At 38.4% G+C, this 17,127-nt stretch overlaps 1 protein-coding gene across 1 annotated transcript in view; it reads left to right on the top strand.

Annotated features, from left to right (window-relative positions):
- The window catches only part of LOC111148089 (protein kinase C iota), a 71,724-nt gene extending 57,377 nt beyond the window's left edge, over positions 1–14,347 (top strand). The window contains exons 13-18 of the mRNA XM_022504491.1: positions 3,070–3,157; positions 4,405–4,530; positions 5,091–5,170; positions 7,473–7,562; positions 7,943–8,058; positions 12,176–14,347. Of these exons, the coding sequence (XP_022360199.1) occupies positions 3,070–3,157; positions 4,405–4,530; positions 5,091–5,170; positions 7,473–7,562; positions 7,943–8,058; positions 12,176–12,263 (588 nt within the window). The 3' untranslated portion in view covers positions 12,264–14,347. The remainder of the gene's footprint in view (positions 1–3,069; positions 3,158–4,404; positions 4,531–5,090; positions 5,171–7,472; positions 7,563–7,942; positions 8,059–12,175) is intronic.
- The last annotated feature ends 2,780 nt before the right edge of the window (positions 14,348–17,127 follow it).

Below are 17,127 nucleotides of genomic sequence, written 5' to 3'. Positions count from 1 at the left end.
TCCCATGACTTTAACGTAACTACTTACATGTCACCCTCCAGTTTTTGCTATTTAATTGTAACTTTTGATGATGCATTCAGGATTTTATCAGGAAATCTGTCATTTTTTTTATATTTAAAGTTTAAATATCTGACATGAAGTATGGTAGAACAAAATAAGAATTTCAGTTACTCTCAGGACATGTCCTTTATTTCTTGGTACTTTATTCTTTCTGTAACAGTGTTTGATTTAAGGGTCCAGTGTTTTTCCACAAAATATCTAGGGAGCTACTCTCCTTGTTAAAAGTAGCTGGGACAGAATTATCTCACACAGTAATATGGCAACAAGCATGTAAATGTGTGAATTACACTCCCCCATTCACTGGAGGGAAATGCCTCCAGAGCTTGGAGGTTATTTAAATGTTAACATTAAGTAAGACACTCTAATAGTATTGAAGATTTGACTTTATTATCTGTACAGCAACACTAGAAAAGAAAACCTTTACCTAAAGTACTCTTGCTTTTAAGTACAAAACTCAGGCATTTATCTTTTCTTTTTTTTTTTTTTTTTTTTTTTTTTTTTTTTTTTTTTTTTTTTTTTTTTTTTTTTTTTTTTTTTTTTTTTTTTTTTTTTTTTTTTTTTTTTAAAGATTTTATTTATTTATTTGTCAGAGAGAGAGAGGGAGAGAGAACAAACACAGGCAGACAGAGTGGCAGGCAGAGGCAGAGGGAGAAGCAGGCTCCCCACAGAACAAGGAGCCCGATGCGGGACTCGATCCCAGGACGCTGGGATCATGACCTGAGCCGAAGGCAGCGGCTTAACCAACTGAGCCACCCAGGCGTCCCGGCATTTATCTTTTCTTATATTCAATTTCTGTTTCCTTAAATTTTTTTATCACACAAATCTTTAGTCATAAACAAATAGAGATTTAGTAGGCAAACCCCTATGTACCCATCACTGAGATTTGTGATACCTTTTTCATCTCTCACTTTTTCCTTTTTTTTTTTTTTAAGATTTGGTTGATTTATTAGAGAGAGAGAGAGAGAGAGAGCATGAGATGGGGAGTGGGTAGAGGGAGAAGGAGAAGCAGATCCTCTGCCGAGCAGGTAGCCCAACACAGTTCAATCCCAGGACTCTGGGATCATGACATAAGCTGACGGCAGATGCTGAACCAACTGAGCCACCCAGACGTCCCTCTCCATCACTTTTTCCCCAGTGGATTTTTTTCTTATTTCAGAAGAAAAATGACAATAACATAAAAGTCAACAACAAAACCATGAGGAATGCTAACCTTATTATAAAGTGTACATATTAAAACAATAATGAGACTTAATTTTTGCATGCCAGATACTGGTTTTTAAAATTAAAATAGTCTACTTACAAGAGTTTAAAGTAATGGGTATTCTCCTATATCATTGGTGAGTGTATGCATTGTTACGATCTCATGGATAACAGATGGTGGGGATATATCAGGATTCTTAAAGATGTACAGCCACACTCTTCTGTCTAGTACTTCTGCCTCTGCGATATTCTGCGATATTCTGAGTACATATTTTGTTCTATGAGGAAAAGTTTGTGACCAGGTTTTTTTATTGTAGTTCGTGATAAATATTATAAATAATCTAAGTGGCCACTGGTAAGAACAATGATTAGGGAAATTATGGCATGAACACAGAACAGAGCATTGTGAAGTCATTAAAATGTTTACCAGAAGTTCATGACCGTGTAAAATGTTTAGAATGTAACATTAAATAAAGTTCTAAAGTATAGCATTGTCTAATTCTATATGCGTTGTTCTGTTATGTAGCATTACACATTTATTTTGTTCACCTTTATGTATTTCTTAAGTTATTATAATGGGCATGCTTACTTAAACAATGAAACTCACAAAAATGAATTGTCTTTCTCTTGCTTGCTTAATTGTATATTTAGTATTATTTAGCTTGTTTTTATTTTTTTAAGATTTTATTTATTTATTTGACAGAGATCACAAGTAGGCAGAGAGGCAGGCAGAGAGAGAGGAAGGGAAGCAGGCTCCCCAGTGAGTAGAGAGCCCTATGCAGGGCTCAATCCCAGGACTCTGGGATCATGACCTGAGCTGAAGGCAGCTGCTTAACCCACTGAGCCACCCAGGTGCCCCTAGCTTGTTTTTAAACTATCTTTTTATTGTTGATTTCTTATTTAATTGCTGTGGCCAATAAATAGTCTAAATGATACAGGTTCTTTGAAAATATTTTGAGGTTTCCTTTGTGACTTAGTATTTGATCAGTATCCCACATGTAGTTAAAAAAGAATATATAGGGGCACCTGGGTGGCTCAATTGGTTAAGCAGCTGCCTTTGGCTTGGGTCTTGATCCCAGGGTCCTGGGATCAAGCCCCGCATCGGACTCCCTGCTCAGTGGAGAGCCTGCTTCTCCCTTTCCCTCTGCTGCTCTGCCTACTTGTGCTCTCTCTCTCTTTGTCAAATAAATAAATAAAATCTTCAAAAAAAAAAAAAAAGAATATATAATCTCTTGTTTGTATGCAAGGCATCTCTGTCCTTCACACCCTCTCTCTTTCCCTCCTCCCTCTCTCCTCACATGCACATAGATTACATATATTCTATATTATATTTAGCTCTGGCTTTTATCTAAATCTTTTTTCTGCTTACTAGATTTTTTTTTGTCTGTATTATTTATCATTTTCTGATATAGATGTGTTAAAAATCACCTATCATGATTGGAGATTATATTATCAGTTCAGCCTGATGCAGGGTCAGTCCCAGGACTCTGGGATCATGACCTGAGCCCAAGGCAGACATTAATGACTGAGCCACCCAGGCATCCCTCAAATGTAATTTTTATCTTAACTGAACTCTACCAACAGCTAATGAGGACAGGTTTTCTTTAAGCTATTTAATGGCAACCTGTGATTTTAATAATATGGACAACTGTGCTAGTGGTATTTTATTTAAGCTTTATATATTACCATAGATGCTGAGTTTATATGATGATGAAATAAAAGAGATGAATTTAGAAGATAATTTCCTGTCTTACTATATCATTTCTCTCTCTCTCTCTCTCTCTCTTTTTTTTCTTTTTTTTATAAAAGGAAGGATTACGGCCAGGAGATACAACCAGCACTTTTTGTGGTACTCCCAATTACATTGCTCCTGAAATTTTAAGAGGAGAAGATTATGGTAATAAATAAATAGGTTGCATTTTAGCTGTGTGCTAGATGGGTGGTTAAATGTGGTACCAATTGCGTTGTATTATACTATAGTATTTAAATGCTAATCTTATTAATATAAACTTTCTTGATCCCCTTAAAACCTACATGAAAACCCTAAATTATGAAATCAGAGACAGTGGGACCTTACCAGTATTTGAAGGTACAGATTTGAATAATATTTTATTAAGGGCAACACTAAAAGTATTAGGTACTAATACAAGCAGTTTATACATATTAATTAAGCCTGTCAATAATCCTAGGAGGTAAGCACTGGTTAATTCCCATTTTTAGAGAAAGTTTATATAACTTGTCCAAGGTCCTACAGCTAGAAAGTGGCAGAGTAGGGATTTAAATTTTAGCCATGTGACTCCAGAGTCACGAGCCCCTAGAAGATTGTTTCTATTTCCTGGGGTGTTTCCTCCAGGAATCTGAAAAATGAGGGAAAGATTGACTGCTGGTCAGGAACCAGAGGATATATTTATCTTAAGCATACATTTGACTTCTTGGGTTCTGACCCTCCGATTTCAGCAGATGTAAAGGAGGATGGGTACTTCTGACAGCTGCTCATAATCTGATTCCAAGATCCTTCAAGGATCTTTAATCAGCTAGCAAAAGATCAAGTTTCAGACCAAGGAAGGTTATTCTCAAGTACAATTTAATTATATCCTCAAAAACAACATGTTAGAAACAGATCATGAGTCTGAAATTACAGGCATACTTGAGAAAAGAAACTTCTGTTTCATTTCCAATATTTTATTTTTTATTTATTTGTTTTTAAAGATTTTATTTACTTATTTTAGGGAGAGTGATAGAAATAGCCTATGCAGGTAGGGGGAGGGGCAGAGGCACAGGGAGAGGAAGAGGGAAAGAATCCCCAGCAGACGGCACTGAGCTGGTACCTGACACAGGGATCAAACCCATGACCCAGAAATTGTGACCTGAGCTGGAACCAAGAGCCAGGCGCTTAAAGGAATGAGCCACCCAGGTGTCCTTCCAATATTATATTTTTAAAGCTATCTTTTTGGTACCTCCCCTTTTTGATAACTGAATTATTCCTATAATCGTCACTGCCTACCATGATAGTTATAATGCATTTAGAGTTTAGTTTTTCATTATGTTTATTTTTTCATTATATAATAGAATGAATCTCAAGTTACTGACTTTCGGGAATGCAGAAGAGATCATTTGTTACTTCAAAGAATTTCTTTTTTGAAGGTTTCAGTGTCGATTGGTGGGCCCTTGGAGTACTAATGTTTGAGATGATGGCAGGAAGATCTCCATTTGATATTGTTGGAAGCTCTGATAACCCTGATCAAAACACAGAGGATTATCTCTTCCAAGGTAATTTACAGTATTTTATAGAGATTCTCCGTGAATAACCTATTCTAGAGCATGAATGAGGATGGCTCACATTTTTACTTTGAGTAAGAAAGAGGAAAATAATTTGGACAGTGTACTTCTTAATATGTGAGTCTTCAATTTTTTTAAAAGATACATCTTCCTACCTCTCTACCTTCAGTCCATTTGCCAACTGCTCTCTCATACTCAAAAATAAAACAAAGAGTTTCCTTTAGATTGTGTATGATAGAGAGTGGAGGAAGGAATCCTGTGGTTAGAGAGGAGAGTCTTTTCACATGCACCCTGAGGATGAGTCCATAAGTCCAAGAACAATATGGAGATAAAGTAGGGTACCAAGAATGTAAGAGAATCAAAAGGTGAAAAAAACAGGCCTGCGACTGGAAATACAGAGACTCGAACTGGATACAAACAAGCAAATACCGAAGTAATATATGTCATGTCTTATTTTTTCTTCTAGAGTGCCTTATGTTCTTGTAATAAAAATGTAAAGATTGAAGCCATGTAAAAGTTAAATATATAATGCCATAATTTTGTCTTTCTAGTTATTTTGGAAAAGCAAATACGCATACCGCGTTCTCTGTCTGTAAAAGCTGCAAGTGTCCTGAAGAGTTTTCTCAACAAGGTATAAATCACATATAACAATCTTTAGTGTTTATCTGTATGTAAATGAAACTGTAAGTAGAGGTTCAGGCAGTGTAACATTCCAGAACATCAGAGTATGTGATTTTTTTCAGTTAGGTCTGGAATTTGTCTCTTCACCAAAAAATAATTTGACAGCGTTAGATCGTGAGATGAGTTGTCCTTTCCATTTTGGCAATGTAATTCACCCCCAGCCATATATTACATATGGTGTTTTTAAGTAAATGATATATATCATGTACACATTTAGAGAAAAATTATAGTCTTTGGGGATAGCCTCAGTGGTACTCATAGCTCCAGTACTCAGTTTTCTTTGGGTTATTACTCACTTGGCAGTAGTATTCCCTACAGATGATCATGTCAAAAGCCCAAGATAAAATTCAGAAGAAATGAAGTGCTATCATTGGTCTTTAAAAGTCGGAAGATCATTCAATTATTTGTTGTTGTTGGTAGTTTGGAAGAGTTTTGGGATCTAAGATTATGATTCTGAACAGTTTTTACTCACAACACTTCTAACATCAAATGTGTAGGTTTTTCCTCACACCAACAACCAATTCTCCAGCTCTCCAGACATACTGGGTGTCCCACAATTCATTTTTTTGGGCACTAACTTCCCAGAGTTAACATCAGATTCCAGGGGTTTAAGGGCTTACAAGATTGTCTTCACTTCAGAGGCCAGTCACAAGTACTGAGCACCCACACTTCTGTGTGACTTGGCTGCAAAGTTGGGGGTTCCCACAACCCTCCCACTTCAGGTTTGAGAATTTGCTGGAATGGCTCATAGGACTCTGGGAAATAGTTTCCTTACCATCACTAGTTTGTTATAAAGGATACAGTGCACAACCAGATGAAAAGATACACAAGGCAAGGTCCAGAAGGATCCTGAAAATACGGGAGCTTCTGTTCCTGTGGAATTGGGGTGCACCACCCTCACGACACATGGGTGTTCACCAACCCAGGAGCTCTCCAAGCCCAGGGGTTCAGAGGGTTTTGTGGCGGTTCCGTGACATTCAGCACGACTGATTAAATCACTGGCCAGTGGTGATTGAACTCCATTTCCAGCCCCTCTGAAAAGGAGGCTGAAAGTTACAACTCTAGTAATCACACGGTTGGTTCCTCTGGCAACCAGATCCCATCCTGAAACTATGACAGGCCCACCAAGAGTCACCTTATTAGCATAAACTAAGGTATAATCAAAAGGGATTTGTTATGAAAAACGACACTTCTGAGACTCAGGAAATTACAAGGGTTTTAGGAGCTCCGCGTCAGGAACCTGGGATAGATCCCAGATATGCTTCTTACTGTATCACAGCAATCTTGGCAAATCGTAAATCTTACCTTAAATTGTGGGTTAGAAAGTAGGTTGATGTGTGTTTACCTTCTCAGGTACCTGTAGATAAGATAATGATGAATTTTAATAAAATTAGAAGTTGAGGCTTTTGAATACTTTATATGAAGAAAGATTTAAAATGGAAATCTAAGTGTCAACATACTGAAAAATGAAGGTGAGAGGTTTTCATATTCAAAACAAAATGTCTTTTATTGGAAAGAAGGATGGTAACATGGTTTCATTCACAGTCATGAATAAGCCATGACTTTTTATAAGTTGCAGTCCCTTCTCAGTCCAGTGAGTCAACTAATGGTTGTGTCAGTCTTGTACACAGATGTTGGCTTATTGCTGTAATTGGGCATAGGGCTTTTTTTTTAAGATTATTTATTTATTTATTTGACAGAGACAGAGAGAGATAACAAGTAGGCAGAGAGGCAGGCAGAGAGAGAGGAGGAAGCAGGCTCCCCACTGAGCAGAGAGCCCAATGCGGGGCCCCATCCCAGGACCCTGGGATCATGACCTGAGCTGAAGGCAGAGGCTTTAACCCACTGAGCCACCCAGGCACCCTGGGCATAGGGCTTTTAAAATGAGCCAAGAACAGACTTGTGAAGTTTGGGGTTTGTATATTTTGACCAGCACTCTAACCTATGCCAAAGAAACATCAGGAAGCCACTCAAATGATTCTGGGGCTCTTTCCTCCCTTTTTCTTCAGCAAGGAGTGGACCTATGTCCACTAGAATCACATGATAGCTGAAGAGAGAGCCACAAGGAAATCTTGTCATAAGCTTCAGATACTCATTTAAGTCTAGTATTATGTTACCTAGAAATGAAAGGTAGACCATACTGATTTCAGAAATAGAAGTATCGTATAATAGACATGAAACCCAGGTCACAAGATGATTTATTCTAAAGCATGATACCCACTCACTTCTTGAAACATTTCTTCCCACCATAGGACCCAAAGGAACGATTAGGTTGTCATCCACAAACAGGATTTGCTGATATTCAGGGACACCCATTTTTTCGAAATGTTGATTGGGATATGGTATGTAAGTTTTCATTGTTTTCTATGTTAGGTTTCATTATTATCTTGGGCCAAATTTTATTATCTTGAAAGAATGTTGAAAAACAAATATATCACAGCTTCAGTAACTTAAAACTACTCTCTAAAGTGCTTTTTAAAAAGCTTTTAAAACAGTAATAGCTTGGAATATTAATTTAATGGACCAGGTTGTTGTAATATTAGTAAGGCCCGCATCAGTGTTCAGTTTTGTAAATGATTTCCATCCTTGTGAATACTGTAGAGCCATTGCCACGAATGCATTGGGATAGGACGAGGAGGCATCTAAGGGCAGAGGAGAAATGTAGAGGTGGAATTTTTCTGGGAACGTAGGCTTGAGCTGTCATCTAATATGTCTTTTCTAGATGGAGCAAAAGCAGGTGGTACCTCCCTTTAAACCAAATATTTCTGGGGAATTTGGTTTGGACAATTTCGATTCTCAGTTTACTAATGAACCTGTCCAGCTCACTCCAGATGATGAGTAAGTAATTCCATAGACTGAAATATTTCTTTTTTTTTCTTTTTTTTTTTTTTAAAGATTTTATTTATTTATTTGTCAGAGAGAGAGAGGGAGAGAGAGCAAGCACAGGCAGACAGAATGGCAGGCAGAGGCAGAGGGAGAAGCAGGCTCCCTGCTGAGCAAGGAGCCCGATGTGGGACTCGATCCCAGGACGCTGGGATCATGACCTGAGCCGAAGGCAGCTGCTTAACCAACTGAGCCACCCAGGCGTCCCATAGACTGAAATATTTCTAAAGTTCTTTGGAAGTTTCACTGTTAGTGGCTACACAGTGCTTCATTATCAGATTATAGTGTGATTTATTTAGCCATTCAGTTATGGGGTATTTGAATCTATGACAGTCTTTTAAGTTATAACAGCCGCCCTCTTCTACTTTGCCTTCCATGCCTTATCTCAAATTCTCACAACAGCCTTGTAAATCGACGTGCTGTCCTCTTCGTCTTACAGACGAGGAAACTGAGGCTCAGAGAGGTGAAGCAGAGTTTCACGGTCGCCAGGCAGTGGTGTCAGGACGCAAACCCATGTCTGCCTGAGGCCCGAGGCCCGTGCTCCTGCCGCTGCCCTGGGCTGCCCTGCTGTGCCAACGGCCATTTTTGTCTGAGTCCCTGTAGGTCACCTTAAGATAGATTCCTAGAAAACGAATTAGGTCCAAGGGGATCACATGCTTCAAGCTCTTGATGTGTATTGCCAGATTGCTTTTTTTAAAAGAGTGGTTTAGAATAATTTGGGGGTATTTGATCACTGACCTGTCATTACAGATTTGTTCTCTCATCTCGAGGAAGCTCTTCCTCCTCGGCAGTATTTTTACTCACATCTTCTAATTCCTCTCACATTCCTCACGCAGCTGTTCCAGACTGTCTCTACATTTTAGAAGCCTTCAGTCCTACCCCCGCACCCCCCACCATAGTGGATCAGCCTTGCCTTACCTTGACTGCAAGGACTGGGACCTCCTACTGTGAGCTTGCTCCCTTTTCATCTCTCACCAGACCACGGCGAGGCTCACAATTGCTCTCTTACCTCCTTTTCCTTCTTCCGGGTGCTTGGATGTCCCTCATTTGCAGGGGGTGCCCCATTTCCCTACGTCTGTTTCCTTAGCTTCTCTGCTAGGATTTCATTTTGTCAGTTATGTCTGTTCTTCCACCTCCTTTAATTTCTCTTTCCAGCTGCTTTTCTGCTACTTACCAACATGCTCCGAAATCCCAGTTTTCCCCCTGAATCTTAGCACATCTTTGAACCGTCACATTTTCTTGCTTCATTTTCTTCCCAAAATAATTAATAGATGCTTATGGTAAAAGAAAATAAATAATCAGTATCTCTCTCGAACTCCTTCAGAACAGTCAACATCGATTGTCTTACGCTTTCTTACTCTGGGCACTTCAACTCCTCGCAGTATAACCTGTTCCTCCAGCGTCTGAAGGTTGAATTGACTTGTTAATGTCTGACTTTTAAAGCGTATTCTGATTCGTCTGATTCGTCATCATCTCCCCTGACGTCTGTACAGCATTTGGTGCTCACAGCCTTGCTTTGGTTGGCACTAGCCATCCTGGTTCTGTGGCATCTCTGTGACCACTTGTCACCCTTTTTTCCCTGTTCCCTTGAGGCAGGGATGTTCCACAGTTCAGTTCAGTTCACAACAGCCTTCTCTTTGCTGTGTGTGGTGTGTGCCTAGGGATTTCAGCCAGCCCCACAATATTGACACCAGCTCTTTCAGTGATTGCCAGCGAAATTGGCAAACAGTTGTTGAGCAAAAGGCACTATGCTAAGTATTAGCCATTCAAAGACAATTAAGATGTAGGTCAGTCTCCCAAAAAGCTTCCTGTCTACTAAAGGAGAGAGAGATGTACCAATATCATTACTTCTGACAGCATCATGTGTTAGAAATAACACCAGATTCAATCAAAGGACAGGAATTTGTCCTGACACCACCTCTTCCCAACTGGGTAACCTGGGTGTGAATGTCATAACTTCTCTGAGCCTGTTTGTTCTCTTTCTGCCTGTGTTGCAAGGCCACTGTGAAGAATGAAAGAACAATGGTTCTGGAGCACCTCGCCTCTCCGCCCAGTGCCTCTCCTGAGCTGCATTTCTGTCTGCTGATTTAAACATCTCCCCTAATTCGCCAGACAAGCACCTCAAACACAAACCCTTAAATACTTTCAGTAACAATGCTTGAGATGTCGGGCTGTGTCCGTCAGTGGAGCACACGACTCTTGAGCTCGGGGTTGTGATTTCGAGCCCCATGTTGGTACAGAGATTCAAAAAGAAAGAAAAGTAATGATTCTTTATGGTCTCTTTTTCTGTTCTCAATCAGTTCCTTATTTTTATTTACCTTTTTCTGCTCATTTTGTCATCACGTGTTCGTTCAGATTCAAAATACCCATGATTATGGACCCTTCCTTTTCCTTAACATTCAGCTGCCAAGTAAGTCCTGTCTGTTCTTCCTTTACTTCACTACTTGTGTCAGATCCTTCATGTTCGTGCCCCCTGCCATGAGTCCAGTTCGTATCTCTTTCAGATCATACCCAGAACATGACCCCGTCCACCTCACTGGGCATCTTCTTTGCTTTGCCACCCATTCGACCCATCTCACTAAGTAGCACTCCCAGTTCTGTCACCCCCTTGTCGGAAGCCTCCAGGAACCTCCTGCTTGCCTAGCAGATAAAATCTGTCCCCTAGGCCAGCAGTTACGGCCTCCCACCCTCTCCTTCTGCCTGACTCCCTGGCCGTCTCTCTCTCTGTGCTCTGTGTTCTGACCAGTCTCCTGTTACTCTGTGTTCCCTGATGGTGTGCTCTTACCTTTGTTCATGCTGTTCCTCTGTATGCATCCTTCATTTTTATGTACTGGAATCTTCTCCATCTTTCTGAGCTAGTTCAGGTGCAGCCAGATCTTTGATGAACCAAGGTGAAACTCCTCAGGGTAAACCTCACTGGCTTCTCTGAGCTAGCCATTACCTTCCTTTCAGATCACCTGTCATTTGACATGCCTCTCTTCCTGTGCTTTCAACTCGAATAAATTACTTGCATTTTCTCAGACCCAACATCATCTTTTGTGATTCCATTCAGTATATGTTTATGTAGTGGATGCTGGCGTTTTCGATTTCTCCAACCAGAAGTCACCCTTTATTTTAGAACTGTGGTTAGATCCAGGCTTAGCTGTCCTGTATGAAACTCAGCGTGTCCTGCTTTCTCTTGTAGCTTTTTGTTGTATGACGTTCCTTCCCTCCTTGAAGGAAGGGACTGTGTCCTGTGTAACTTCGTGCTCTGCAGTATGGTGTGTGCATTTAAGTACTAAAATACTCAGTAGTACTACTCTTACTGCATATTGAATTAGAAACCCAGTATAGCAGAATGCCAGCGTGTTTACACCCTGCGACCCATTACCTCCTTGCAGTGTCTTTCTGGGTACCTGTCCCTATTGCCTTTTTTTTTTTCTGGGTACCTGTCCATATTTGCGTGTTTTTTTTTTTTTTAAGATTTTATTTATTTATTTGACAGAGAGAGAGAGAGACAGCAAGAGAGGGAACACAAGCAGGGAGAGTGGGAGAGGGAGAAGCAGGCATCCCTCCGAGCAGGGAGCCCGATGCAGTGCTGGATCCCAGGACCCTGGGATCATGACCTGAACCAAAGGCAGACACTTAATGGCTGATCCACCCAGGGGCCCCTTCTGGGTTAACCCAGAAGGTTAACTTTTTCTGGGTCTTGTCGTCATCACCTTCCTGTTGAGGTGATGACTAAATTGAATGCTAATTCAGACCTGTATGTTCACCTATAGAGAGGAATGTTGTTCAGGTCAAAAGTTAAAATTAATTAGGCTTGTGACAGTTTGTGACTTTTTTATTCCTAGCCTTCAATTTTGGACTACCTTTTAGTTCTAAACTTGCTTATGGGATTGTTAGTCTTCTTTTATTTTCAGTACTCTTGGTTCTTCTAGAAAATGTTTTGGAACTAATCTAAACACTTAATAGATTTCCCCTCCATAATTTATGCAAATTAGCCTTATTTTTTCTTATTTTAAATTTTATTTTACCAATTAAATAAAAAGTTGGTTAGTTTATAAAAATTAATGTATTTTTCTTTCAACAGTGACATCGTGAGGAAGATCGATCAGTCTGAATTCGAAGGTTTTGAGTACATCAATCCTCTTTTGATGTCTGCAGAAGAATGTGTCTGATCCTCATTTTCCAGCTATGCATTTTGCTTGTGTTGCCATTTAATGCATGAATAAACTTGTTACCACCTGGGATACAATGAACCATTTTATATTTTTCACCTACAAAAGAGCACTCAATATCTTCTATTATCGGCTGTGAGAGTCAATTTATTACATCTACCTGTGAAAAAGAAAATGAAACTAGTTTCCTGACAGCTGTGTCAACACTTAACTATATTGGTAATCCAGCAGCCTACTGATGAGTAATGAAGTTGTCCTTTTGTTTAAGGAAACTGCTTATCACCGCCTTTAGACAGGGAATCCGTAGCATTAAGGCACCTGGTGGGATTACATCTTAAGCCTGCGTAAATTTTTCATTCTTCACCTCACCTTGAAGTGTTTAATTTTGATATAAAACAATGATTCAAAAAACAGCAATTTATTATATTTCCTATTACTTTCTGAGTTGTTTGTGTTTAAGAATTCAGCTGTAAGTTTTATTGCCTTGGATAATTAAATTACTGATTTTTAAGGCAACATTTATTAAATTGGTAATAAAAGATGACTCTTGCTTTGAATTAGGGAATACGCATTCTGCTTGAGGGAGAAAAATGGGCACATTTTATTAAGCATCAGATTTCAATCATTAGCTGTTTTTGAAAAACTTATGAAAGTAATTTCTTTAGTATAGGGGCATTAACTTCTGAGCTTACCCCTTTTTAACTGGAAAGTTAATAAATGGCACGCAAAGAGCCAGGATGCTTTTGAATGGAGCATGTCTCAGCATATAAAAAGGAAAAAAATAGAAATTTAAAATAGATACAGAAAAGTGCAATGGTGAGATTTATTTCTTTCTTAGCAAATCCCATAGTTATTTTTTGTGATTTGATATAGATAATAAGGAAGCGCTCATTATCAGACTTGTAAAAACATTCCATTATCCAGTGGAGACAGAATGTATGCTATTTTTTTCTTATAATTTAGTATACAGAAAAAGTATTTATCTTCCAAATAGTGGCTTAACCATACTCACTTCTTCACCAAAGCCCCATCATCCCTACTTTTGGACCCTGTTTATGGAGTCTTCAGTGAAATTTTAAAAAATAAACACGAATAAATATTAGCGACACGCACATATATGCACAATGTTTCCAGCTCCTTAAGTGAGTTTGTATTAAGTAGGTAACACAGGTAATCAGAGTGGAATACATTTCAAAGGCAGAGTTCTTCAGATTATTTTTTATTAATATTAGTGTTTAGCAATTTATTATTTAAAGGGATCCAAGTGGTAGCATCTGTTTATTTTTTTTTTAATGAAAAGGGATGTAAAAAGTAACCATAATCATCTAAGTTACAGTTGTCCAGTCTTGGTAAAATTGAATTTGGGGGAAAGCTAGCTAGTTTTAAAATTAGAATGATTTAAAATTTATAGGCATTTAATAAATTATCTCTTTTTGTGATGCAACATTTTATTAGAAATGTAATTTTTCTGAAGTTTCTGGCCATATACTCATTTTTCTTGAAATAACAAAATCTGAAAGCAATGAAAACCTCAAATAGAGTTTATAAACGTTCCCATGTTTATATAACAGGTATATATGTTTTTCTTAATACCTAAAGCTTGTTTTAAGAAGCAGTATTCACTGCTAACCATACACCCATAGAAAATTCTGACATGTCGGAAATGTATTTATGATCCTGCTTTTAAGTGGTACTGTTTCCCTAGGGCATTAGTTCTCAAATTTCAGAATGGGGAACAATCACCTGGGACATTGTTTAAAATGCACATTGCTGGGCCCACCTTAGAATTCTGTTGGGTCTTTGAACCTTATTTGGAGAAACACTTTCTTGGAGCTATTCTTTCATGTCCTGTAGTTATATATTAGAATATTCATGATAAGTTTTGAGAAAGGGGTAGGCAGTGAGTTACTATCTTATCTACAATTTTAAATAAATTTCAAATGACTTCTTCAGGTTAGATATCCCCCACTGCCCCCCAAAAAAATCCCATCTATTTTCTATCAGGAGTGTTACAAATGATGAACATTTTTCTGTGATAAGGTTTTAATCATTATTCAGGGTGGTTTTATGTTTAAAAAATTTTTTTTAACAGATAAGATTTACCATGTATATTTTATACAAAACTGTATTACAAATATGTTTTTAATTGCATTGTTTTTTTGTAGTTTTTAAATGCCATGCCAGTTCCTTTTATATTATATAGAAGTTCTCTCAAAATACTGAATGGGAATAAGGCAGCTGACAGAATGGGATTTTGGTGTTCTAAGAAAAAATTTATTTTGCATAAGCATGTCTGTGGTCAGATCATTTTACGTGTCTGCAGCCTGAATTGCATATCAGGTATTATGCTTGTTTAGTACCTGTACATATACTTTTTAACTTTTGTTTTGATTTTTGTCATGTGGAATACTGCCTTGGTCATCATAATGTAATCTGTGTTTGTGTACCCTTTTTTTACTTTAAAATCTTTAAATAAAATGTTTAATACTCATCAGGACTGGAACAGGTTTCATATGTAGCATTTCAGAAATTTATGTAAGAACAGGGTGCATCAGAATTTGTTCAAGAAGGAAAGTGGAAATTGTAGAGTTTGGAATTTTGCTCTACTTAAATTAGCATTCTGGTAGTACTCATGCCATAATCACAGACATTCATTCATAAAATATTGTTAAGTGTATTTTTAAACTCTCTCTTCTATGTATCCCTGCTATTGGAAAACAAATTAGTAAGAAATCAGCTGAACGTAGAGCATTTTAACTAGTTTTAAAACTGAAGCAAATTTGAACAGATTCCGAATAGGTTTTTCCCAAATTATGTTGCACAGTGATCTAAAGTTCCAGAACTTGTCCTTTCTCGGTTGTAGTTGGTGTCTGTAGATAACAGCTGTGAGATCGGCGCCCCACACTTAGCAAACCTCTTTACCATAGCTTAATGTCGCCTTTCCTTCACAAGGAGAATGAAATCTTAAGAGCCTTTACTTTTTTTCCCTCAGTGGACTTGTCAGAGAGCGAGGGGTTGTATATTAAAAGCACCAAAGACTGATCTCCTGTGTCTTATTTTATTTTTTTAAAGATTTTATTTTATTTAAGATTTTATTTCTTTATTTGACAGAGAGAGAGATAGGGAGAGAGAACATATGCAGGGGGAGTGGGAGAGGGAGAAGCAGTCTCCCCGCTGAGCAGGCAGCCCGATGCGGGGCTCTATCCCAGGACTCTGGGATCATGACCTGAGCCAAAGGCAGATGATTAATGACTGGGCCACCCAGTCAACCCAAAAGTTTTATTGTAAAGTAATCTCTACACTAAGCGTGGAGCTCAAACTTAAAACCCCAGATCAAGTCCTATGCTCCACCAACTAAGCCAGTCCCGCACCTCCTGTGTCTTACTATTTTATCCTAATTTCAATTCTTGCTTAAAATGGAGTTACAGGTGGTATTAATGAAGTTCTGCTCAAGCTAGCCCCAGTATCAAATCATGAGTTTGATTGTTTTCTTTGAGATAGTAAAATCCCAAAACAGAGCCCAGAGAGGAGCTTTGCAGCTTTAGGGAAAATGCAGTAAGGCGGTCACTGAGGCAACCGGCTTCTCCCTGAAAGGTAAAGCCAATCCCCAGTTTTTAAAATTCAGCAGCTTGGTTTCTGGACAACACCCACCAGTGAGTCAGTCTGGTATATTGATGGTCTATCTCCCTAGATTTACCCTCCTCTGCCCTAGCACTTAAAGGATCAGTTAAAACCCAGATAATCCGTGTACTTGGTATCCATAGTTTATTATTCCAGAATATACTGTAATTTACTATGCACGGTGCCAAAAAAGAATCTCTGGACTTGACATTCAAGATGGAGCGTGGACACACTGAGAAAGATGTTCATGTCTACAACAAAGAATCCGATGAGAGGAACCAAATAAATGCAGTAAATGTACAGTATGTGGTTGTGATAGTTTATCATCTTCACCAGGGAAACTTGTCTTGAGTTTTACTTGACATTTGTATGTAATTTATGCGAGATGTTTTTCAAATTTATGGTAGATTCCACAAAGCTTTCAGAATTCATATATATACAGAAAGAATTCATTTATATACCATAAGAATTCATATATATACATACATGCTTTCGTATATTATATTCGATTGTTTTTGGCTCTTGTGCCCAGAAATATGAATGGGAGTGGGAGAGAAAATTGTTGGATGCTTCTGCTTAGACTGGATTTTGTACAATTCATCTCTGAAATTTATGATGAAAATGAATCTGGCTCAGAATTTGAGTGATTTTCGGTAGTCAGTCCACCTTCATGTAGCCATTTGTGCCTTACTGACATTAACACTATTTTTACTGTAATTACTGTTCTTAATGTTTTTATTGAAGAAAATGAAATTATAATTTTTCTAAGAGTTAAGTGATTGCTTGGCCTGATCTTTTATAGGATATCTGAAAGTTAAAAAAAAAACCCATGCCAGCTGGATTTGAGATTTGAGAGAGATTCAGCTTTTTTTTTTTTTTTTAAGATTTTATTTACGTATTTCACAGAGAGGGAGAGCACAAGCAGGGGGAGTGACAGGCGGAGAGGGAGAAGTAGGCTCCCCACTGAGCAGGGAGCCCAGTGTGGGGTGGGGCTTGATCCCATGATCCTAGATTCCATGATCCTGGGGTCACAACCTGAGTGAAAGACAGACCCAAACTGACTGAACCATGCGGGTGCCCCAAGAACTTTAGCTTTTCATTGACAGTTTAGCTGATCAGAAGCGAATTCTAATTCTATAGGAAAACCCGTTAAGAAAGAGAGCCAGTTGAAAAGATCTATCAAAATCCTCGAAAAATTAGATACTGCTATTTTTTTTTTCCATAAAAGGTAAGTGCTGGGTTT

The sequence above is a fragment of the Enhydra lutris genome, unplaced genomic scaffold (assembly GCF_002288905.1).
Source record: "Enhydra lutris kenyoni isolate GAN:26980312 unplaced genomic scaffold, ASM228890v2 scaffoldscaffold2, whole genome shotgun sequence".
Classification (NCBI taxonomy): domain Eukaryota; kingdom Metazoa; phylum Chordata; class Mammalia; order Carnivora; family Mustelidae; genus Enhydra; species Enhydra lutris.
Note: the sequence above shows the minus strand (reverse complement) of the source record. Positions and strands in the feature narration are given on the sequence as shown.